Raw genomic sequence first — 26,094 nt, forward strand, 5'->3', positions numbered from 1 at the left:
ATGAGTGCTGCTCAGGAAGTGCCCAATCTCGGGCAGGAGCAGATGGACACAGAGGGGGGGGTTCCGGATGGCCCCTCCCCAACCCCAACCACAGCTTCCAATGCCACCAAGACCCCAGCCCAGGTCACAGTTAAGAAGGAGCCTGATACTGGTACTGGGATTGGCACTGCAGGGGCTAGCAATGGGAAGAGCCAACCTGCAGAGATCTGCGTTACACTTGGAGATAGCCGGACCCAGGGTATGCCCCGCCCACCACCATCATCACCTAACCTCACCACACTCTTGTCAACTAGGATAGGGCAAATCACTTGCAGGGTTGATTTGGTGAAATACAGTGTAATGGAAAGAGGAAGCATTTTGTCTTCTTTTAGCTCTATAGTCCAACAGTGTTGATTTGAGATCACATAATTACATAATCCCCCTATTTCAGGGAACCAACATTATCAGAAAAGACATGGAATGCAATGAGGAATGGTATCAAACACGTGATTGATACAATTCCTCATTCCATTCCATGCATTACAATAAGCCCGTCCTCTGATTTCTACCTCCACCAGCCTCCGCTGCTATACATCCACCATAGATACAGTAGAAACAGGAAAAGACAATGCAAGAAAAAATATTTGAACCAGCGCAGTTCTGTATGGTTTGGTTTGGGTTGGCCTTGTAGTGTATAAAGCCCCTAACTTCAACAGCGTTTTTTTAACTTTGAGGCTCGCTCTGTCTCACACAGGCTCCTACGTTTGTGGGATATGTGGGAAGAAATACAAGTATTATAACTGCTTCCAGACCCACGTCCGTGCGCATCGAGGTAAGGGCTACTTCCCAACACTGCTTCTTTTGTGTTTTCAACATGGATATTGTTTGATATGATTAACATAATCAACTCAAGTCGTCTCATTTTAGCGATTTAAAGTCACCTCATGTTTAATGATCTCCTTCTGGTGAATATATGGGCATGAATCCAATTTCGGAAAGCTATACATTTGATTTGTAGCATTGTAGCAATGCTTTGCCCTCATTTCTTAGCATTAACTTGTCATCTGCATTCTTCCACTAATACTTTTTAAGTAGTCAATTTTTCCTCTTCCTGACATCCATTACTTTTAATGTGAAGGATGACAAATGTTTTGGATGTGTGACTCAGACTGAGTCAAGCTGTTGTTATAGGCATTGGCACCATTCCAATGGAAGAACTCTTCTGAATGTATATTTTTCTCTCTCTCTCCCTTTCTTTCTTTCTCTGCAGAATCAGATGGCATGCCATTGGAGGGGGCACCCCCACCTTCCAACAGTGAGTACAAGGATGTTTAGACACACACCCAGCTACACACACGCACACACACACACACACACACACACACACACACACACACACACACACACACACACACACACACACATACAGATGGAGTTATCTGAATAGTGAAGTTATCTGAAACAAGAGGGGAGAAGTGCTGTAATCTTACTGTAAGTAAGCTGTGATGCTATTGGTTGCGGCTGTGTGTACCACAGACAAGACAGTACGGTCTCTATGTGTCTATGTAAGCATATAGTGGAATTCATTCAAATAATAATGCAATTTGAGATTGTATTTGCATGTTCCACCTTTGCATGCATTCTTTCAGTCAATATTAAAATGCAATCATATGATTTGCATTTTCATTTTCATGTACTTGGTATGCACATTCGCTGTCAATATTAAAATGATAATGCAAAGCCATTTGACATTTCATTTTCAAAGTCATGCGCTGCTTTGTAGCTGACAAAATTCAAAAGTTCATTCTAATGTGAAAATTACTATGCAATCCCACAATAGCATATTCATTTTCCACTTTTGCCTGCATTATTTCAGTCAATATGAAAATTGTAATGCAATAATGTGATTAGCATTTGCATTTCCATGTTCTAGGAAACCCCCCCCCCTCTTTGTAGGTGACAAAATTCAAATGTTCATTCTAATGTGAAAATGACTATGCAGTACCACAATAGCATTTTCATTTTCCACTTTTGCCTGCATTATTTGAGTCAATATGACAATTGTAATGCAATAAGGTGATTAGAGTTTGCATTTCCATATTCTAGGAAACACACCCGCTTTATAGCTGACAAAATTCTAATTCTCCATGCCCCATCCATTGCATTAACATTTGAATTAAGTCCACTATATGCTTCCATATGTGTCTGACTGCAGATACCTTCCGCTACTCCTGTGACATCTGCGGAAAGAAGTACAAATACTACAGCTGTTTCCAGGAACACCGGGACCTACATGCTGTTGATGGTAACTACACCCTCTCAACTCTGTAACTACCCCTGTCATCTCTGTAACTACCCCTGTCATCTCTGTAACTACCCCTGTCGTCTCCGTAACTACCCCTGTCATCTCCATGACTACTACATCACATCGATGTACAGTGCCCTCCACAATTATTGGCAGGTAAAGATGAGTAAAAAGGCTTATACAAAATGCACCTTTTGGTGAATTAGCTTAATGTCACAGTGAAGTATATTTATTCTGAGAAGAAAAAAAATCTGTCATCAAGAAATAATTATTCTTAACAAAACTATGTGTGCCACAATTATTGGCAACCCATGCATTTAATACTTTGTACAACCTCCCTTTGCCAATAAAACAGCACTGAGTCTTCTACTGTAACATCTAATAAGGTTGGAGAATACAGAGCAAGGAATCTGAGACCATTCCTCTGTACAGAATCTCTCCAGAGCATCCAGGGTCCTAGGTCCTCTCTTGTGCACTCTCTTCTTCAGCTCAGCCCACAGGGTTTCAATGGGGTTTAGGTCAGGGGACTGAGATGGCCATGGCAGAAGCTTGATTTTGTGTTCAGTGAACCACATTTTTTGTGTTGATTTGGACGTATGTTTTGGATCATTACCCAGTTTTAGTTTCCTGGCAAGCAGCCAGATTCAGATTTAAAATATTCTGGTATTTCATGGAGTTCATGATGCCATGTACCCTAACAAGGTTCCCAGGGCCTTTGGAGAAAAACAGCCCCACAACATCACAGAACCTCCACCATACTTATCAGATTATTTTCCATATAGCCATGCTTCTTTTTACGCCAAACCCACCTTGAGTGTTGATTGCCAAAAAGCTCAATGTTTGTTTCATCGGACCATAGAACACAGTACTCCAGGCACTTAGGTTTGTGTGACAGGAAAGGCTTTTTTCTGGCATGCCTTCCACAGGGTTCCCACGGGTCCTTGAAATCCTTGACAGTTTGTGAATTTGAGGGGAAAAAAATCAAGGTCTTAAAAGTATTTGAAAATAGACATGGGTCATTGAAAGTGCTTGAATTCCTCTCTCTCTCTCTCTCTCTCTCTCTCTCTCTCTCTCTCTCTCTCTCTCTCTCTCTCTAAAGCTCATCATACTTAGCTCATCAACTAGTAAATAAGTCTCTGTATTGCTTAACTTTACACATATTTCACAATATATTGTTTTTCTGTGCTGTAGAGAAGGCAAGAGACCATCTAGTGTTCACACATTCAAGCCTCTCTTTTTAATTGTTGTCTGTGAGCGGATAGTTTATATTGAGTATTATATAAATTCTCATCTAGATCTGTCTCAAACTGTGCCATGTTGGGTCCTTGAATTTGAGGGAATTGAGTCTTGAAAGTCCTTGAAAGGTGCTTGAATTTGATGTTTCAGAAGGTGTGGGAACCCTGCTTCCAAATAATTTGTTGACATGAAGGTGGCATCTAATGGTAGTTTTGGAGACTTTTTTTTACCCCAAGATGCTACTCTCCTCTGTAATTCTCTAATAGTGATCCTTGGGGATTGTTTTGCCTCTCTTACCATCCTCCTCACTGTGCGTGTGGGCAAAATAAACTTGGGTCCTCTTCAGTGGCGGCTGGTGATAAAAATGTTGGGTGGGGCACAGGTTAAAGGGGCATGCTCCATGGGGAAGAATATCAACTTTAAAATCTGGATTTACAGTCAATTTTAGCATGAGAATATATATATAACTTAATTATTTTTATATATAACTTATTAAAGGGCAAACTGCAAACACAACAAAAATATAACGCACAACAACTGACAAATCAACTGGAATAGTCTTTGTTAGCAGAGTAGACCTAATGTTAACAGAATGGACTTATACCCTTTGTCTATCTGTGCAGCGGTAAGGTGAATAATTCTAGCAGTACTGTCCACAGACAGTTGTCTTGTTTAGCCATTCAACTAGGCATTATTTATTCAATGGAGAAAGACATGGAACACAATGCAATTGTGATAATAAATGTGTTCTTTGTTACTTCTTTAATTAAATTAAAGTGTACCTTTCTATTATCATACAATATTTCCTTGAACATGTAAACTCTATAATCATACAGTTGTCTTTCTATTAGTTGTCTCTGTCATACTGAACTGTTTGTTATCATCCTGAACTATCTCTGTTGCTCACCTCACCTCAGTTCTGTCTCTATTGCTCTCCTCTCCTGTTGTCTGTCTCTCTGTTGCTGTCCTGTTGTCTGTCTCTCTGTTGCTGTCCTGTTGTCTGTCTCTCTATTGCTGTCCTGTTGTCTGTCTCTCTGTTGCTGTCCTCTCCTGTTGTCTGTCTCTCTGTTGCTCTCCTCTCCTGTTGTCTGTCTCTCTGTTGCTCTCCTCTCCTGTTGTCTGTCTCTCTGTTGCTGTCCCCCATGTTCGCCTCAGTGCTGCTAGCGACACCCGACCCAGTGCTAACTGCTTCGTGACTCTCACTCTCAACAACATTGGTCGTCGCAGCTGCATTTTTATTTTATTTTTTAACTTAGCTATTCGGTTGTTAAGTCGCGACGTGTTTCCGGGTCCAAAGTTGGCTGAGGCGCTGTCTTCCAAATGCCGCAATAATACTAATAATAAATTATATTTATATAGCGCTTTTCCGAGGCTCAAATACCCTGACAATATGGGGAAAACGGGAAAGTGCTGTGTCCCTTGTTGTATGAATAGATCTGAGTCTAAAAAACGATTAAACTGTCATTCTACCGCTGTAGTACACTGGTATTCTGGTGCGGAGAATTTCTGGTTTGGACCCGGAAATTGCAAAACGTCACGTTTGACGTCAGACTTAACAACCGGATATTCAGGGCTCTCAAGTCTCACGCATTTTTATTTTTTTTTGTATTCAATGTTAGGTGGCCGTCGTGGCCCCCTACTGGTAGTGGCCCTAGGCTGCAGCCTAGGTAAGCCTATAATCCGCGCATGCTCAGGGCGCACTTTTCTGCGCCCCGACCGGGAAATAGGAGACAGCCAATTGGAGCGCTGCTACAGCTCACGTGTAAGCCAAAAGTATTTGCACTGCCATAGGGTCCCATTCGGCCGGCGTCCCGACACTCTTCCCTATGTATTTTCACAGTGAATTTTACACACACACACAGATAAAATGTTTATTGTATTGGAGGATTTTTAATGAATGCTGATAGGCGCCGACAGAATATCAGCCGCATTTTATGAATAAACAATGTTTATTTTTAAAAATCTTTTACAAGTAGCAACTAGGAAGTGGGGGCGGCACCCTAGCGCCCTCTATTGGCCAGCCGCCACTGGTCCTCTTCCAGGCAAGTTTGTAACAGTGCCAGTTGCTTTGAACTTTTTAAGTATTGCATTTAGATATGGGTATTTTCAGGTGAGTAGCTATTTTATATAGCGATTCCCTGACTTATAAACCTCAACACACTTTTCCCTCATTTGATTTGTGTATTCTCTTATCTTTCCCATGTTGATGTATGAATAAGGAAATATGGCCTCTGTGTCACCTCATATTTATACCCCAGTGAAACAGGAAGTCATAGATTACTGCTTGAAAATTCCCCCCCCAAAAAATCCTAATCAATTTAAAAAAGTAAAATATAAATTGAAAACATGCTTCAGTTATGTTGTTCATAAGATTTTCCAGGGGTGCCAATAATTGTGGCACACATGGGTTTGTTAGAAATAATTATTTCCTGGTGACAGATTATTTTTTCTGAATAAATGTCCTTTTATTTATTTTATTTTTTTCTCTATCGCTTTAACACGTTTTCTCAAAGCATAGCTAATTTTCTCTTAACCCTAAACTCCACAAATCTCTTGCAAAAGCAAACACTGCATTCAAAATAAAGTTATGTCTTCTCAAAATGAAATGTTGTCACACACCATCAAATTAATCGACACTTGAACACTGATGTGCACAATGGAAAACACTATGATCAGATGAAAACAGTACTATGATAAGATTATCAGTGGGCCTTTTGCATTTTAAGTTTTACACTACATATGTACAGTAGCCTGTTATAAACTGTTATGTTTTTATTCTGAAATTCTGTACACGTATCAGCAATAATAGTTGGATTTGTAAAGTGTTCTTCATACAAACAAACAATAGAAAAAATAAAATAAGCCTTCAGCATATACTCTACACAAAGGCCACAAGACCTCGTCGACATCACAGGCAATGTTCTCCCTGGCCAGGCAGAGGGGAAAGTATCGCCTGGCATGACGAATCCAGCCCTGATATACTTCAGATATATTTCAACACAGGAGAGCTCACCTTTGGCCCTTTTATTGCTAAAGATATGATTGCTAATTCAAATGCAATTGGTATTTGCCCATATGAGGAGTGTGATTGTATGATTGGTGGTTCTGAGTGGTAATGTTTTCCATGTGAACACAAGAGATTTTATCAAGGAAGAGTGTGCCAAATGTAGAGAATTGTATTTAGTGTTTTGTTAACTGTGTGGTTTAGAGCTGCAAAATGAGTGATAAGCAAGAAATGTGTTTGTCATTGTGAAGAATTGGTGTGAGATAAAATACACCAGTTTCAGGTTTTGGTCATTGTGTTTGAGGTTCTGATGTTAGTGTTAAAGCAATAGAGAAAACCTGTAGTTCAACACAGGAGAGCTCAGCTTTGGCCCTTTTATTGCTAACGCTATGATTGCTTATTGAAAAGCAATAGGCCTAGGTGTTTCCCCATATGAGGAGTGTGGTTGTGTGATTGGTGGTTTGAGTTTAGCATTCTGAATGGTAGTGTTTTCCATTTAAACACAAGAGATTTTATCAAGGAAGAGTGTGCCAAATGTAGATCATTGTATTTAGTGTTTTGTTAACTGTGTGGTTTAGAGCTGCAAAACGAGTGATAAGCAAGAAATGTGTTTGTCATTGTGAAGAATTTGTGTGAGATAAAATACACCAGTTTCAGGTTTTGGTCATTGTGTTTGATGACTTTTCCTAGATATGTGTGTTACTACCCAGTATCGTTACATTTTCAAAATCACATCAGGATAAGCTAGTATGAAGCTATTTTGCAGTTTTTCTGTGTAGGAGGCTGGCTAATTGACCAGATGGACCAACTAGTGGTCTTTGTGTGTAAGTAGCATATTCCCATTGTAACGACTGCTCTTATAGTAGGTAAAATAGACATAGACACAGCATTTTTTATAACCCTTTTTACTCATCTTTACCAGTGGTGCCAATAACTGTGGAGGGCACTGTAACTACCCCGTTCATCTCCGTAACTACCCCGTTCATCTTCGTAACTATCCCTCCCATCGCCGTAACTACCCCTCCCATCGCCATAACTACCCTTCTCATCTCTTTGACTACCTTCATCTCTGTAATTACTCCTCCCATCTCTGTAACTAGGGGTGTAACAGATCACCTAACTCACGGATTCCTGAGTTCCGGATCAGATAATGTTTCGGATCAACACAAACTTTTTTTTATTTTTATAAAACCTGCTTTTTCCTTGAATTCTGTGAAAACACCACTTATCGTGTGAAACAAAAAAACAACATTCAAGATGTCAAAACTGGTCAAATATATATATATATATAACATATTCTACACTGAAACATTACATGTTATACTGAAATGCACATTCAACTTAAATTATAGTGCAATAGGAGAGGGAGGAGGCGCCTGGTTGCAGCAGTGAATCACTGGGCTCTTTAAAGCAGACAAATAAACATGTTTTATGGCACTTTTAACTAAATAATAAAGTGAACCCTTCCTTTAAACATGGCATTAAAAAAATGTCTACATTATCAGAAGTTGTCGAACTACCTTTTTCGTGCCTCCCGTCAACACACCAGGGTGATGTTATGTCAAATGTGTGGCCATGCTCAACCTCCCTCATACGACTTTCTCGTTGCACAATGCCTACACATCGTAACTTTTTTATCGACCACCCTTCTTCCATTGTTATAATTGACAGAGAAGCCAAAGTGCTCCCATACATGGGATTTAAATGACGACTTGATGATGTCTTTCGAGCTCTTCTCTGCCGCCAACATTACTAGCACTCGCCATGATACACTTGTTGCTGTGGATTGCCAGCTTCACGTGTAGTGAGTAAACACATATTATTTTTTTTGCATTCTCAACCTATCATTGCACTTTGAAGTAAAACTTAAGTCCACTTTTTTTTTTTTAAGTTTTTTTTTAACGTCTAACTTTTCATGGCAACTCTACATTGTGATCTAGAAGAGATATTAAGTAATATTATTACTTGGTTAAATTTTGCAATTGATCCGCGGTACACATGCCGTTGGGGGGGCGATCCGTACGGATCACCCCTATCTGTAGATAGATAGATAGACTTTATTTGTCATTGTTACAGTACAGGTACCAAACAACGAAATTTAGGAGGGGAGGCTCCCCTGGTGTTTAAGAAAGGAAAAAGAAACACATTTTGAAAAAGCATAGATGCATAAAATCACAAGAAGATAAAGAGCTGGTTTACATCAATAGAGGCTATGTACACAATCCACTGTACTATACTGCACAGATAGTCAACTAGGGTTGTCATATTGCACAAGAAAGTATTTTTTCACATTTTTTTAAAGTGTCACAGTTTGCAGGCTTGAAAATGTACATGTTTGTGCCTCAGCACTAGCTGCCATTTACAATCCGTCCGGACTTGTCCTGGGCCCAGAACTTAGGCCTTTTCTGTGTTCAGGGCCTTGACGGCCCTGTGGTAGAAGCAGTTCTTCAGTCTGTTTGTCTTAGCGGCCGGGGTCCTGTACCTCCTGTTCGAGGGCAGCTTGACAAAGTGTTCGTGCCCAGGGTGGGTCGGGTCCTTGGAGATCTTGGAGGCCCTCCTGAGACAGCGTGTTTCGTACAGCTTCTCCAGAGAGGGGAGGGTGGCGCCGGTGATCCCCTGTGCTGTTCTCACGACTCTCTGTAGATCGTTTCTCTCCGCTGCCGTGCAGCTGTGGTACCAGTTGGAGATGCCGAAGGTGAGGATGCTCTCCACTGCGCCGTGGTAGAAGGCCACCAGCATCTCCTGCTTGCTGTGTTGTTTCTTGAGGCATCTCAGGGTGTATAGCCGCTGTTGTGCCCTCTTGATGGTGCCTTTAGTGTTGTCCTTCCAGGCCAGGTCATCCCGTATGATGTGTCCCAGGAAACGGAGGTTTGAGACCATCTCTACGCTCTCTCCGTCGATGAGCAGGGGCAGGATCTCGGACTTTTTCCTCCTGTAGTCTACGATGAGTTCCTGGGTCTTTGACTTGTTTAGCAGCAGGTTGTTTACCTTGCACAGCTTGCTCAATTGCTCTACCTCATCCCTGTACGCCGCCTCGTCCCCCCCCGAGATACATCCCACCACGGTGGTGTCGTCTGCAAACTTTACGATGTAGTTGCTGGGGTGGATGGGGGTGAAGTCGTGGGTGTAGAGGTTGTAGAGGATGGGGCTTAGCACGCAGCCCTGGGGTGACCCAGTGCTGAGGCTGAGGGCTGTGGAGGTGTGGGGGCCCACCCGCACCCTCTGGGGGCGGTTGGTCAGGAAGTCCTTGATCCACGCACATATAGAGTGTGATAGACCCAGGTCTAGTAGTTTGGTCACTAGCCTGTCTGGAAGGATGGTGTTAAAGGCGGAGCTGAAGTCCACGAAGAGCAGTCTCGCGTAGCTGTTTCCCCTCTCCAGGTGGGATAGAGTGGCGTGGAGAGTCGTCGCTATGGCGTCCTCTGTGGACCTGTGGGCTCTGTAGGCGAACTGGTATGGATCCAGGTTGGGCGGGAGGCGTGTGAGTATGTGGGCCCGGACTAGTTTCTCGAAGCACTTCATGATGATTGGTGTGAGTGCCACCGGGCGGTAGTCGTTTAGGCAGCTCACCGTGCTTTTCTTCGGGACTGGGATGATAGTTGAGGTTTTCAGGCAGGGTGGGACGGTGGCCTGGGACAGGGACTGGTTAAAGATGTTGGTGAAGACCCCGGCCAGCTGGTCGGCGCAGTCTCTCAGCACCCGTCCCAGGACGCCATCCGGCCCCGAGGCTTTCCTGGGGTCCACCGCCTTCAGTACGCGTCTCACCTCGTGCTCTGTGAGGGTGAGGCTGCTGAGAGCTGGAGAGAGTGGTGTCTGTGTTGTGGTTACCTCCGTTCGCCCCTCGTCGAACCGGGCGTAGAAGGTGTTCAGCTTTCCCGCCAGCAGGGGGTCGTCCTCTGCGGCTGTGAGCCTGTTGGCTCTGAAGTTTGTCATCTGCTGAACCCCCTGCCACATCCGCCTGGAGTCGTTGCTCAGGAGGCATTCCTCAATCTTCTCTCTGTGCTCTGCCTTGGCCGCTTTGATGCCGCGCTTTAGGTTGGCCCTGGTGGAGCTGTACAGCGGTGTGCGCTTCCCTGCGAAGAAGGCGTTGTCCCTCTCATTTAACAGTTTTTGGACCTTCCCAGTCATCCATGGCTTCGTGTTGGGGTAGACCCGGACCCGTTTGTCCACGGTGACTGAGTTGGTGCAGTTCACTATGTGGTTCAGAACCGACTACGTGTACTGTTCCAGGTCCTCATGCTCGTATTCCTGCCATAGGGTGTCATTTAGGCAGATCTGCAGTGGAGCGGACCCTTCTGGCCAGGTTCTGACAGTCTTAGTGGTGGTGGGAGCACTTTTCCCCATTGTGGTGTATGCAGGAATCAGGAGGATTGACACATGTAACTGTAACTATCGCTCTCATCTCTTTGACTACCCCTCCCATCCCTGTAACTACCCCTCCCATCCCTGTAACTACCCCTCCCATCTCCGTAACTGCCCCTTTCATCCAACAATCCTCTCACTACACAATTGCCTTGGGGGAGGGTTTGTCTTTGTCTGTTTGGATTGGAGCTTGTTTTGTCCCGAGGCTAATTTTAGATTTGTTTAGATTTGAATCACATGGGAAGTTCACATAGGAGTTTTACACAGAGACAACCTGACCCAACCATACAGTGCTGGCTTGGATCTTTTCCTCTCACGTTATCCTCTCGCTGTTTCAGCAACTCGGGTGGATGAAGAACCAGGCCAGCCCAGCTCAGCTCTGTTCAGCTCTGTAGTGTCAATTATGGAGCTTTTCCATTGTTCACCAGAACGGTCCAGCTCGGTATGGCACACATTTGTTTGCGTGCCGTACCGTACTTTCAGAAACGCTTCTCCATTATACACAACAGACCTGGAGCGAGCCGGGACAGTAGGAGGAGTTACGTGTCACTTTAATAAGTGCCGCTATACAGCTCAACTGGGGGAAATGCGATAAGAATTATGTCAAAATGCAGCACTATCATGCACAGATCAGCCTTAAAACATGTAACGTTAGATATATAATGTTAGACAGGGAGCACAGATTTTTTTTTATGACGTTCACGGCATTAGTCAACTACATGCTCACATCCAGTCATCTGCTCACTGCTCTCCATCAAAAATGGCACATCCATCTATAATATTACATAATAACAACTGCTCGGATTAGATTGCGGGTTGTTTTCGTTTAATAAGTGCCGCTATACAGCTATAGCGTCACATCAACGGGGGGAAATGCGAGATTGCGCGAGTATCATGCTCATGCGTTCCATAAATTCCTCTGTTGAACGGAAAGTCCTATCTATTCCATTCAATGTGTTTTAGCCTTCCCCCTTTCCACTGGTAATAAGGAATTGGCAAGAATAGATCGATATAAATAGATCAACATTTAAAAACAGATGAAGAGAATGAATACAATATAGAGATAAAAGTGTTATTACTGGAACTGTATTCTATTAGCGGGATAATGCACTCTATTTCGGGCTAAACTGTGCAGTGTAGCTGTACATGACATTAAACTAAGATAATAGGATGGTTATCATAATTTTTCAAATCTTTATTAATAAGTAAATAAATAATAATAAGTGACATTTCTGAGAGCGAAATCTGTTGTGGTATTTAAAAATGGTGGTTAGGGGTGAACTCTATGAACATGGGATGACGATTTCCATTGACCAATCAACGGTCTGCAGTGTCACACGTCACACACAGCCTGGCCCGAAAGTACCTTTCACTACCCCTTCCGAAGTGGAGCTAAAATCGGCCCAGCTCGGTATGGCTCGTTGGCAGTGGAGAAAGCAAAACAAACCGGGCTCACACGGTACGGCGCGGTACGGTACGGCAGTGGAAAAGCGCCATTAGGTTATGTTGCACTACTCCTGTGGCTCCCATTTAAAGCATACTGGATGGGAGATGCCCTGCCGTGTATCAACTAAGGTGACACTCCTCAGCACTGCAGATATAAATGTAATGGTTGAAGGTCACTGACAATACAAGCAATCTGCCCCCTTTCCTTTCACCCTCAACCCAGACCCGTATGAACACGTCGTATTACCTGTGGAGGACCTCAAGGAGGAGGAGCCAGTGGAACCCTACCAGAAAATAGGACCAAGTAAGACGGTGACCTCACCTGCATGCTGGTAAACTGTTGCTAGGCAAAATGTGTATTGGGGATTTGGCCTGGCTAACACATGACAGTTATCGTTTTTTTCCCCGATTAGTACGTCACATTGTCAAATCTCTTCATACAGTCAGCGAAACAGAGGTCCATGTGGACCAAACTGTGACTCGTTTTACATTGCTTTCACACAACATGCATTCAATGACCACGTCCTCCAAAATCCATGAACTCTTCTCTCATTCAAACTCCACCACCTGCAAAACACTATGTATTTGCAAAACATTATTTTGTTCAAATGTAACACACTGTGTTCAAAACTGTGAAGAACACATTCAAAACTGAATTATTTGGTGCATTTTTGCACTAATCATTATGTCTAGAAAATATGTTTGTGATTGCTATTGTACTGTAGCCCTGGAATTTCTGTATTTCTTTTTTTTTCACTTTATTTTCCACTTTTCATTTTCCACAAGTAAATGTAGTGTACATTGAAGTAAATGTACTGTAACTAAGATACTGAAGAAAAACAACAACACTTACGGATAGAAGGAAATTGCGGCATTTCTGATTCATTCTTGTTGCCTAATACTTTACAGTTGTACAGTCAACTATTCTGTCTATGATTCCTATAAATCAAACCATTCTTATGATGAAATATTAATTCTTGTGAAAATCATTCAAACTATGTAATGCTCCCTGCTGTTAGTGTTTTGTAGGTCAGAGGGTTATGAATGACTGTGTATGCTTTCTGAGTGAACATTGTTGCCAGTGTATGGTTGAAAGAGCTCCTTTTGAGAAATGTATGAAGTGTTTTTTTCTTTTTTCAGTATCTTTGCAGAAAGAAAGTTACGGTACATTTACTTCAAAGTACACTACATTTACTTGTGTAAAATGAAAAGTGGAAAATAAAGTGGGAGATGAAAGTTCAAACAAAAAAGAAAAACAGAAATTCCAGGGCTACAATACAATAGCAATCACACCAAAAATGTCTCACTCCTGAGGATTTTGGTCCACCCTCTGGTCTGCATCTGGTCACATCTAATGTCTTCCCTGACAATGCACCTAGTCCATTTCATTTCATTGTATATATTCTGCTAATATTTTCTAGACATGTCAATATGATTACTGATAAATAACAGCATCTGCACACTCAAACACTGTGCAAAAAACAGTTTATTGGGAGCTTTCGGTCACATATGATAGGAAAATGATTACTGCAAAAATGCACCAAATCATTCTGTTTTGAATGTGTTCTTCACAGTTTTGAACACAGTGTGTTAACAATGAAAAAATGTGTTCTGCAGGTGGGGGAGTTTGAATGAGAGAAGTGTTATGGATTTTGGAGAACGTGGTCATTGAATGCATTTTGTATGAAAGCAATGCACAAATCACAGAGAAAGAGTCATAGTTTGGTCCACATGGACTTCTGCTTTGCTGACTGTATGAAGAGTTGTGACTCTGTGACTTCAGCATTGAACACTGTGACTTAGCAACCGTAAAATACTGTAGTAATGCAGACTGTAGGAAGAGTTTTGACAACGTGACCAGTTTTGAACACTGCGACTTAGCAATCGGAAAAAACTAAGTTAGACAAACATATTTAAAATGATATATTAGAAATTCATCCTTGTGTCATGAATTATTGCCAAGGCAATGTTAATAGGTGTATCCTCATTGAGCAACAAAATGTGTTGTATTTGTCCTTAGAGAATAATATTAGTAATTGACTTCACTTTATGACCATACTAAAAGATGATGAGGTGTTGGGGAATGATTATTATGTCTCAAGAATGTCCTTTTGCTGAAAGTTGGGTAAAACTATTTTAGTGATCCACCCAGGACGTTGCAGTAGTTTGTTTGTTGTCATTATAATCCCTTGTTTCTAATATGCATGATTAAAAAACAAATATGTTTTTATTTTCCTCAGAAACTGGGAGCTACGTGTGTGAGTTCTGTGGGAAACAGTACAAGTACTTTAACCCCTACCAGGAGCATGTTGCTCTTCACACACCAATGAGTAAGTCCATCATCTCAGAGGTCCTTTATTTGGGGGTGTTAATAATAATAATAATAATAATAATAACTTTATTTGTATAGCGCTTTTCCTGCAGCTCAAAGTGCTTTAATCATTATATAATCTTAATTTAATTATTTTGTCATTTAAATGCAATATTAAAAGGATGGGTTTTTATAATCTTAATTTAATTATTTTGTCATTTAAAGGCAATATTAAAAAGATGGGTTTTTAGTCTTGACTTGAACATATTTGCTTAACATAATGATTTAGACGTTTGTTGTTTTTGTCGCCAGCTCCTCCTTTTAGTTAACTTCTCTATCCATGTTTGAGTGAGGCAGAGATTCAATCAATCGCAGACACAGCATTCACAAATATTCCGGGAACACACATTAGTGTGAATGTGACTGCACTTAGGAGACCGTAGTGTGGAAAGCTGCTCTCTGCAATGGGATTGAATCCTGACCTAAGTCACCACAATCATCCGTTTGAGGTGATTCTGACAGAACTTCCTCCTTCACGCAGGCTCCTCCTTCGACGCGAGGTTACCTCGCTCACAGCACCGCGGGAACATGGAGGTCAGCAAATACGGCCCCCTCAAACTAGAACACAGCCAATCGGGTGAGGCGACCTACTGTCTCTCAACTGAAACTGTCACGATCACTCTTCAAGTAGCAATTCAAAGAGGCTCCTAAACAAAACCATTTTAATAGGCGTCAACATTTAGACCGAGATGAAACGCTCTTGTTTGTCTTCATCATCCGTCCACAGATCGTTGTATAACTCTACACCTTGCTCACTCTCCCATCTTCTCTGTCTTATCGTTCACCTGATCATATCTTCTCTCTCTCTCTCTCTCTCTCTCTCTCTCTCTCTCTCTCTCTCTCTCTCTCTCTCTCTCTCTCTCTCTCTCCTGAAGAGTGTCTTATAGAGTGGGTACAGCTATTTAAAGCATGGCACAGTCTCACATAAGATTTGGGTCAAAGAGATGGCATAGGATGGATGAATTAGGCCTATATTCAAATTCAATATGAAAATGAATGCCTCTTCAATACTGTTCCAGAAGAGCCTTGAATCCATCCAAGATATATATTATGTAGTGTCATGAGTCAGTGGTTGTTGTATCTACAAGGATTTGCATTGTGTGGGCCTCTGATCATAGAGCATCAAAAGCATCACAACATTCCTTAAACCTTATTTATACCCTACGTAGGAACACAGTTAACCACGCAAATCAGTGACCATTTTGCGTAGCTAATTGCTACATACATAGGGTACACATTGGCTTTTACTGTGTTATCTCACGGTGAGCATCCACCAGTTTTCTGCTGGTTTGGCCGCCATCTTGTTTTTCTTAATACCTCTAATACCACTATGTCTTTCACAGAAAGTCCTTTTAGCCGGAAGATAGAGAGCAAGATGCAGTCCAGTCTGGTTGACACCAACAGCTCTCAGAATTCAAGTGGTGAGCACTGAGGCGTGCGTGCGTGTGTGTATTATTTGCCTGTATGTGTGTTTAAGAATGTGTCTGCTCGCACAGCACAGTGAACATTATTTTTCAACTCTGCTTGCTCCTGAATCAATCTACTGTGAATGTAAATAAACAGGCAGACTGAACTGCTGTAATAATAGAATATGAGAATGGCGGTCAAATTGTTTTCTCTGAGGTGTGTGTGCGTGTGCGTGTGCGTGTGCGTGTGTGTGATGACGTCTTTTTCTTCTCTCCCTCAGGTACTCCGAGCCCCCTGGTGGCGGGATCATTTCCTGCACAAACCCAGAGTGAGTCCAACGCTGCTGGAAACAGAAATAGATACTATACACACATGCATACTTACAGTAAAACAAAGCTCAACATTTCACCTTTTCCATTTTGTTTATTTGTTCTACGCGAACAAAGGCTGCTGCCAGTGACATGTTTAGCTCAATCGTCATTTTTCACAGATTCACTGTTTGTTTGGGTTGTGTGTGTGTGTGTGTGTGTGTGTGTGTGTGTGTGTGTGTGTGTGTGTGTGTGTGTGTGTGTACCGCTGATTACCTGTGTATCATCTGAAAGGGTCTATTTGGGCAGGTTTCTGCAGAGAGTGACTTGGGCTGAGGAGGAGATTGGGCTAGGTAGACAGGCATGAAGGAGAATATTTCTGTTTCTTAGTGTTGCTGTGGCAGCAGAGCAGTACCATGAATATTTGCTGATAGAGCTGTGATGATCATGGGATTTTGGGTAGTAGTGGTCGATCGTCATGCAAATAATGGTCATAACTGTTCATGGTACTCGTCAAAACTTTTCATGTTGCAGTCTGTCTGAGGCTCTCCCTCTGTGTCTCTGAAATACATTTTTACAAAGGCAGCTGTTGAAGGGAGGATGATCTTAGTGTTTTAGCACTACCAATATTATGTTCCAACACACAAAATCTAGGATGTGATGAATTTACAGTCGCTTGCTTAATGTCCTTTTTTAAAAATGCAGACTTTTTTGAGGGTCTGATTTGAAACCTAATGCAACCTCCTGACATTACCGCATGACAGAGCCAGATTAACCTGGTGGTGGACTGCTGTTGCTATTACTAAATAACTAATGAATAGTCATACACGTACAACATTTTTAAATAGAATACATATTTGTTTATTTAACGGATAGCGAGAGCATCTGGCATAAAAGAAAGTGCGCACATCAAAAGTTGTCAAACGCTCTCTCCCTCAAACTCCCTTTGGGAGTAGAAGATGGTGACAGTTTGATAGACGGATAAGGTAATAAAAGAATAGTTAATCATTGTTATGGATTTACAATTCTAAAATCAATGTATTCAAACATGGGGGCTGAAATGATCAAAGCATTGAACATCTCACTAAAAGCTTCAATCATTCAAAAACTATACTTGCATCTAAACTGGTTCTTTAGCAGAATACTAAGAGAAGCACGTCCTCTATTTAATTTGTTGCCTTCATACAGATTACCACATGAAATGTTTGGTACACACAGTATTTTAAATACTGTAAAATATCACCCTTTTTAAAACAACCCGTAGAAAGCTGTTTAGAATTTCAATGTTATCCTCCAGATATTACAGCAAATAATCTGGTTAAACTCAAATATACTGATTGCTTTTTAAAATAATATACTGTATATATATACATAATGAAGGATAAACAACTTTTAAAAGAATATGGGACTGTATGCTCAATCCAAAATGACAATCAACTGATTGAACCTTTCCACAGAATTGGAAAAAAAGAGAAGCTAAGGATTTAGTTTATCTGCCTCATATAAAAAATATGACAATGGCTGAAAAAGATTAGTATAAATAGATCAGTATACCAGTTTAATAAAAAGAAGAAAGAAAAAAAAATAGACCGCTGTGCCATACGGGATACAAGGTTACTGGGAACTGATACAGTGTAGTCTATACAGTGCCCTCCATAAGTGTTGGAAAAAGAGGAAGCACATTGTCTTCATTTAGCTCTATACTCCAACAGTTTGGATTTGAAATCAAACCATTACTATGCAGTCAGAGTACAGATTCTCAGCTTTAATTCAATAAGGCATGGGGAACCACATTTGGTTCATGTTATGATGTGTTTTTACTTATACTTACTGTATACTTGAAATAACCAGTTAAGCTCTGTAACATTTAAACTGACCACCCTTAGTCAAAATGCTTTTCTCTGTAACTGGACCTGAGCCAGATTTAGAGACCATGGTCAGTGAGACACCAGTATTAGTTAGACTGACCAGGGTCAGGTCATTTGTTGCCATAGCAACCAGGAACTTAGTCTCTTGGGGAGAAGTTGAGAAACATCTCAAAACTATGTATGGACTAGCATTGTCAGCAATTTGTCAGAAGAACATGATTTGCAATAGACAGCTGGCCACTTAGGCAGCTGTAACTCTGTGCATATAACCATGTACTGAACAAACACACTCACTCGTGGCTTTGGCATGAAAGCTGTGTGTCCTGATCGATCAGACAGGAATAAATCTACGTATGTCTTCAACTGTCAACTCTGAGCAGACCTTGTGATTTCATGATTCATCCTTTGGGGCATATCGACATGTTATTACAGTTCACCATTTAGAAAGTATACCATTCGTATAACACAGTGTTTAGTATGGTCGACAATCCTTTGCATGCAATAACTGCCTCAAGTCTGCAACCAATTGATCCCACCAGACGCTGGGTATATTTCTCTGGTGATGCTCTGCCAGACCTGTACTACAGCATGTTTTTTTTTTTAGGTATGTTTGCGTAAACATCTTATCATAAGGAAATTAAATGCATGTTCAATTAGATTTAAATCTGAAGATTGACTTACGCTTGGCCCTGAAAAACGTCCTAGTTGCTATGGCAGTATGTTTGGGGTCATTGTCTTACTGCTATTCAATGACTTTGGAGGACTACATTCACTTGTAGCTGAGAAGACGAGATGTTTATTCACTTGTAGCTGAGAAGACGAGATGTTTCTGTATGATTCAGAAAATATTCTGCTGCTGCTGTCTAGTAGCTTTACATAACCCTTTTTTATAGATGAGCCCCCCCCCCCCCCCCCCCATGTAACCATCACAGCCCTATTTGCTGGCGCACTCTTTACTTTAGCATACAGCAAACTGTTTTAATGACTCTCAATAATAACCTGCAGTTAATGAGCCAGGTGGAACTGCATAATTAAAAAGCTTTTTTATTCAATCCAAAAACCAATCAATCAAATGATGTTATGTTTAGACTGGCCTATTGCAAATGCATTTGGGGGGAAAAGGACACAACATCCAGAAATGAAGAAACTATCAGAACAACGGATACAAATGTATACCGGTACATATGAAATCACTATCTGATTCGAGCTGTGGAATTCTTAAAGAACTTGATACAGAACGATGTTTCTAATTGGCTAAAAGGGTTTTTTGTCCCTAAAAAAAACCTTGTCATCGCTGTTCTTCATCAACAGATGTCTCCCATAGAGAAACCATTGGCTAAATGTATAATTAATGGATAGCATGGACTGGTGCGGCCCAGGCCTAACGCCAGGTGCACACCAGGCCTTTGCGTTTTGTTGCCGTACGTTGTTTTGAGGCTACCCCCCTGCTGGTGGTGCCACAACCTAGCAATCTAGACGATGTAATGAGAAACCAAAGTAAAACTGAAAGACAAACTTGAGTTTCATTTTCAGCCTCAAACCAGCTATGACTATTCAACAAAACAATAAAACCATAACTGATATTGACGTTTCTCTCAAGCAAAAGACTGTATGACTAGCAATGGAGTTTTGAAGTAGAGGGTGAAGTATTTACTGTATTACGTTTGACAAGGAGGAGGAAACCTACCAGACAGACAGCCAATCGCGTTTCATATCAAACGGATGCTCACCATGCCATTGAAAAACAATGCTTTTAATACGAAAGTAGACAGTTACTGATAGAATTGTGAAGCTACAAGTTGTTGTCTCGTTGCTATCGCATAGAAACATGTAGCTTTTAGTCATGGTTTTATCACCTTCAGGGGTTTAACCACTTACTGTTCTGTTGCTGCACGGTAACGGTTGTGGTAACGTGCCGCAAAAGATGAAAAAATCAAAAACATGCCAGACACAATGCAACAAAGAGACAGTTCGGTAGCATTAATTAATTCCATTGGAATTAATGACTTCCGACGCAACGCAATCCGCTTTGACACTATGGGGGGCGGAAGACCTGAACAGACAGTTAGCTGAGATGAAATGCTCCTCAGACATTTAGACTCATAGCTAACAATTAAAAAAGCATAGATATGGTTTCATTAAGTAGGTTTAACATTGTCCATTAGTGTGTTTTTTTTATGTGTTAAAATTAAACATCTCGTCACAGTAGGAGCCAGTGGCCTAGATTTACACCGCTCAGGGGATAGGATAGGCTGGGCAGGTCCGACTGACGCTGTTGTGTTTCACGGATTCAATTCCAAGCACCCTGCTCAGAACGTTCAGATAGAAGTGCCATTGTGTAGATCATGTTTGAGTGTCTGTCTGGCCTGTAGAACAGGAAGCCGCAGGTTGGTGTCAGCTGATCTATTCTATCTATATATATTCCATTTCTATCTTCTATCTGGGCCCCTTGTGTGTTCTAGAACCCTACACATGTGGCGCCTGTGGCATCCAGTTCCAGTTCTACAACAACCTGCTGGAGCACATGCAGTCCCATGCTGGTGAGTCTACTGTGGATGTACATGAAGCCTCACAGCAGACCAGGTAGACCAGGCAGCCCTAGCATTCTGTCTGATCTGTTTTTCTTCAGTCCTAGTAAAGGTGTAAATAAAGTTGTAAACTCCTAGCAGGTATTGTTATGGTATGATGTGGTCAGCAGAGGTTGCAATGGCTTAACGCCTTTCGAATTCTGGGTTGTCTTATTTCTATTTGGAGATAAGCTGTCTTAGTTGTGCTTCCTATTTAGTTAGCAGCTTTACATAATACAAGAGGACAGAGAAAGAGCAAGAGGATGTTTTCATCCTTTCTTTTGGCAAACGCTTTATTTTTTTATTTTAAAATTTCATTTTCATATGACATCAAATTGTTTTTGCTTTTTCTTTTTGTTATGACCATTGTCACGCCTATACTTTTGTAAGATGTGTGCACAGGTGCGGTTAGGTAAACCTCTGTAGTTGTATGCAATCAGCTAACTGTTTCTTTAATATCAGGCTCTAATATCAGCTAACCCCCCCCCCCCCCCCCTCTCTCTCTGTCTCTCTCTCTGTCTCCTTAGCTGATAATCAGAACCACAACCAAGGGGAGTCACCAAAGACGTCCTCAGGCACGGCAGTCTCACTGGACCAGCTATGGAGGTCAAGCCAGACCCAGGTCCAGGTCCAGACCCAGGCACAGGCCAAGACCCAGGCCCAAGGCCTAACTCATGCTCCAGCCCAGCCTCATGCTCCAGTCCAGCCTCACTCTCAACCCCCGTCTGCACCGAGAAACCACTCTGTCAACCGTGAGTACCCAGCATGCAACTTATGTAATTCTCCCTCTTTTTTTGTAACCTCCCTCCCCGTCTCTTAGTCCTTCTATATACCCTCTCTCTCTATTTGTCTTCTCTCTCTCTGTCTCTCTCTCTCTCTCTCTCTCCCCGGTCCCGTCCCGACAGAGAACAGCGGCCTCCCAGAGAAGGAGCGTCAGCAGGTGGCGGAGCGCCTCCTCAGGGTGATGTGTTCGGACCTGGGTGTCCTCAACGTCCTCCACAGCAAGGACTTCCTGAAGCTGGCCCAGACCCTGGTGGACACGGGTGCCCGCCACGGCGCCTACTCCACCCGCGACGCCCTGGGCAACATGTCGGCCCTGGCCCTGCGCCAGCTGCCCCGCATGTACAACCAGGTCAAGGTCAAGGTCACCTGCGCCCTGGGCTCCAACGCCTCCCTGGGCATCGCCGTCACCTGCCACTCCCAGACGGTGGGGCCCGACGCCTGCTACGTGCTGACGGCCTACCAGGTGGAGGGGGTGCGGCTGAAGCAGTACACGCTGGGCGTGAAGGAGGCGGACCTGAGGGAGGGCCCCGAGCAGGTGCACCAGTGGGTGCAGAACGTGCTGTCGGAGTTCGTGATGTCGGACGTCCGCGTGGCGTACGTGACCGACCCGCGGGTGAGCGCGGGGGCGGGGGGGACGGGAGGGTCGCCGCTGGGGGGCGGGGGCGGCGGCGGCCGCGGGAGGGTGTGTCTGCGCTGCGCCGGGTGCTCGCTGGGCGCCGTGGTCCAGGCGGTGCTGGGGAAACGCAGCCTGCAGGCCCGCGGGCTCCACGAGCTCACGGAGCTCCTCGCCACGTGCCGGGACATCGCCGCCTCCACCAGCCTCTCCTTGCGCAGCGACGACCCCACCGCCGCCAACGCGACAGACGAGGGCACATCGGGCACGTCCCCGCCCCCCAGCTCCACCCCTCCCTGTTGGGACCGGACGGCAGAAGCGCTCCTCCAGGTCCACGCGCACTTCGAGCAGATCTGCGAGGCGTACGGCCGGAGCAAGGCCACCGCCCCCGTCCTCCAGGGCCTGAACAAGCACCTGCTGGGGACCCTGGCCTGTCTGCTGGCCCCCCTCCGCCTGGCCGCCCTGGAGCTCAGCAGCCAGAGACGCCCCACCCTGCAGCAGGTCCTGCCGGTCTACATGCGCCTGGAGAAGCTCTTCACCTCCAAGGCTGGGGAGGCCGGGGCGGGCACCGCCTCCAAGCTCTGTCACTACTTCCTGGAGGCTCTCAAGGAGAACTTCAAGGTGGGGGCGGGGAGGGGAGGGGAGGAGGGGCGGGGGGGGAGGGGGAAGTATTTTCTCATTTTATTCCAAGGCGACTTACAATCGCTACATTTGACTAAGCAAGTGAATCATCTCATAGTTAATCTCTCTACATTTTGTTTAAATGACTCACTGAATCGTGTACTTACACTAGCAGTTATAGTTCTTTTTGAATCGATATATGCACACTATGATTGCTTTTGACGGAAACATTTCCAATTTACATCATGATTTAACACCAAAGGTAGTTACAGAGAATACACACACACACACTGATATTTTACTGTTAAGATCACTGAGCCCTTAAAAGTCCCCCCCCCCCATTGTCTGTAGGTGGAGAAAGCCCACCAGGTTGCCATGGTTCTGGACCCCCAGCTGAAGCTCCGCTCCGTCCCGGCCTATCAGCATGAAGAGATCATCGCCCGCGCCTGCGAGATGGCCACCGAGACCCGAGACGGGACGCACGGCACCGGCGGAACCTCTGGTGGCGAGGACAGGGACGGAGACCGGCCCCCCACGCCCAAACGCAGCCGCGCCGACCTCACCGGAGGAGGAAGTGGCGCAGGGAACCCCCGAGCAGCGGCAGGAGCGTCCTGCGTGGTGTCGGGCGGAGACGCAGACCCCCAAACCCAGACCCAGATCAGACAGGAAGTGTTCCAGTACCTGGCGGACCCTCTGCTCCAGGGAACGCCAGCCCCCGACCTGTTCCAGTACTGGGGGACGTCGGCGGGCCAGAGGTACCCCAGACTGGCTTCCTTGGCGCTGTGGCTCCTCGCCGTCCCCGCCGTCGGGGTCCGGAGCGAGTGCGCAAGCGTGTGCGAGCAGACTCTGGCCATGAAGAGGAGGCAGCAGGTCACAGCGGACGAAATGAACAAACTCATCTTCCTCCGCTCCAACATGGCCTGAGACTGAGTAGACTTGGCCGAGAGGTGTTGTCCTCAATCGTCTTCTACACTCCTCGCCTCCTCCCTCTACGCTCCCTTCTCCCCTCCTAGATATCATGCTCCGATGCGTTTCGCAAAAATCGAGAGAGGATTCGAGGAATAGAAGGAAGTCTGTCGGGGCGTAAACCAAACACTAACCAAACCACAACCATCGCTCAACCGATGACCAGACTACCGTATTTTCCGGACTATAAGTCGCTCCGGAGTATAAGTCGCATCAGCCAAAAAATGCGACATTAAGAGGAAAAAACATATATAAGTCGCACTGGACTATAAGTCGCATTTATTTAGAAATATATTTCACAAAATCCAAGACCAAGAACAGACATTTAATCTGGAAAGGCAAGTTTATTCAACTACACAATAGCACACAGAACAACAGGCTGAATAGAAGTCTGGTATGTTAACGTAGCACATTAACAGTTATTCAGCAACACAATAGCATAAAGAACATACCTGGGAGGCTGAATAGGCTAAATGAACATAACAAGCCAGCGAGTCCAACAAGCAAGTTACCAGTAAGCAAGTTCACCAAGCTACCGTTTGCTTAGCGTCAACAAGCTAATGTTTTAGATAGCTTCTTCAGGGGAATAGGAGCAGCATATAGTTGTCACAAGCCCAGAGCGGCCCAGAGCGCCCTCTGTCGGCTGTAGACGGTAATGTTTTAGATCACTTCTTCAGGAGAATAGGAGCAGCATATAGTTGTCACAAGCCCAGAGCGGCCCAGAGCGCCCTCTGTCGGCTGTAGACGGTAATGTTTACTCCTTGGTTCATGTCAGTCAGTATGAAATGATATATATATTGATATATAAGTCGCACCTGACTATAAGTCGCAGGACCAGCCAAACTATGAAAAAAAGCGCGACTTATAGTCCGGAAAATACGGTACGTACGGTATAGAAGGGGTCGGGGGAACAAGGGCGGCTGAGGGAGATGCCATGAACATACTTCTGGGAGAGGACCTTTGCTGTAAAAGCATGTCGAAGTATCGGTGACATGAATCCAACATAGTGGAGGCTGGTGGATGTAGAAATGGGAGGACGGGCATGCATTACAATGAGCCCATCCTCTGATTGCTACCCCCGCCGTATGTCGGTCGTAAAGGAGGATCTCGCTAACATCCCATGCTGTTGATTCTTTGGTTTAACGCCATTTGCAGCATATAGAAAACGGATGGTCAGAGGGTTGGAGGTCGGTTTAGAACGAAACTGAGACATGAAACTGAGACACAACAACTATGTATGTACAGTATGTACAGGATTAAATGCCCTTTCGAATAGAAACACATCATATCTCACATGCATCTTGGCTTTATTGAATGGTGGACCTACAATCAGATCAGTTTCCCCCATGTAAAACTGACTCAGTTTTATGAAGCATTTTGCTTGTTCCATCTGGTGCTAGCTATTTATTGTTGTCATGCAGGCCTTAATGATCTCTCTATTTTGCTGCATCTCTGCTGACCCGGAAATTGTAGATTATATCGAGTCAACTTCATGCCGTTACATCATTAACAGCACCATCTCTTCCATGGCTTGTTAGTGGTTAGACTTCAGTATTTCCAACAGGAACTAAAGGGACAATGGATGGCCAATAGGATATACTGCCCTCTAGAGATTGTATACTGGGCAGCTCTTTGCTCTGTTCTGCCCTCTGGTGGTTGTACACTGGGCTGCTGTCTGCTCAGTTCTGCCCTCTGGTGGTTGTATACAGAGCTTTTCTCTGCTCAACTCTGACTTTGTAGCCATGCCATCAGATGTTACTGTGTTTCATCCCTAAGTGACTTGAGGGTTTGGGCCATGTTCGTGTTATTAAAAGCATTCTTTAAACTGCTTCAAACTCCAAAGTGTGTATTTCAGTGTTCTCTGTTATACAGTATATCAGCTTGGTTTATTTATTTATTTGTCGTCCCAAGTCTTTTCTTTGTCCCTGGTTCTTTTTACTTGGAGGATGGAATTGATCCGATGTAGTTCGATCCACATTTCAATAGTCCAAAGAAACATAATGGTATGGTTGTTTGGGTTTCATGCTTTTAAATCATGCACTGGATTTGTTTTCATAATGTAGCCTATCTGGTAGGATTCTATTATTTTGTAAGTTATTTATGTCCGCCACTAGACATTGTCTGTCCCCCAAACCTGCTTCATAACTTTTTAAATTGCATTTATGACATTTTCAATTGCATTTTATTTCCTTCAAATTATCCACTGGTGGAAACCTTTCATCAAATAGATGTGACTTGCACAAATCTCACATTGTGAT

General features: G+C 43.6%; 1 protein-coding gene across 1 annotated transcript; it reads left to right on the forward strand.

Annotated features, from left to right (window-relative positions):
* Positions 1 to 23,958, forward strand: znf618 (zinc finger protein 618; the record flags this gene model as incomplete). The annotated part of the gene is made up of 13 exons (XM_080529448.1): positions 1 to 238; positions 734 to 811; positions 1,250 to 1,294; positions 2,195 to 2,284; positions 12,556 to 12,636; positions 14,573 to 14,662; positions 15,185 to 15,280; positions 16,047 to 16,124; positions 16,391 to 16,438; positions 20,749 to 20,826; positions 21,381 to 21,605; positions 21,759 to 22,870; positions 23,222 to 23,958. 13 exons carry the CDS (start codon positions 1 to 3, stop codon positions 23,792 to 23,794), a joined length of 2,832 nt encoding a protein of 943 aa, XP_080385574.1. The 3' UTR covers positions 23,795 to 23,958.
* Positions 23,959 to 26,094: the final 2,136 nt, after the last annotated feature.

The sequence above is a fragment of the Nansenia antarctica genome (genome assembly GCF_963989245.1).
Source record: "Nansenia antarctica genome assembly, chromosome: 4".
Taxonomy (NCBI): domain Eukaryota; kingdom Metazoa; phylum Chordata; class Actinopteri; order Argentiniformes; family Microstomatidae; genus Nansenia; species Nansenia antarctica.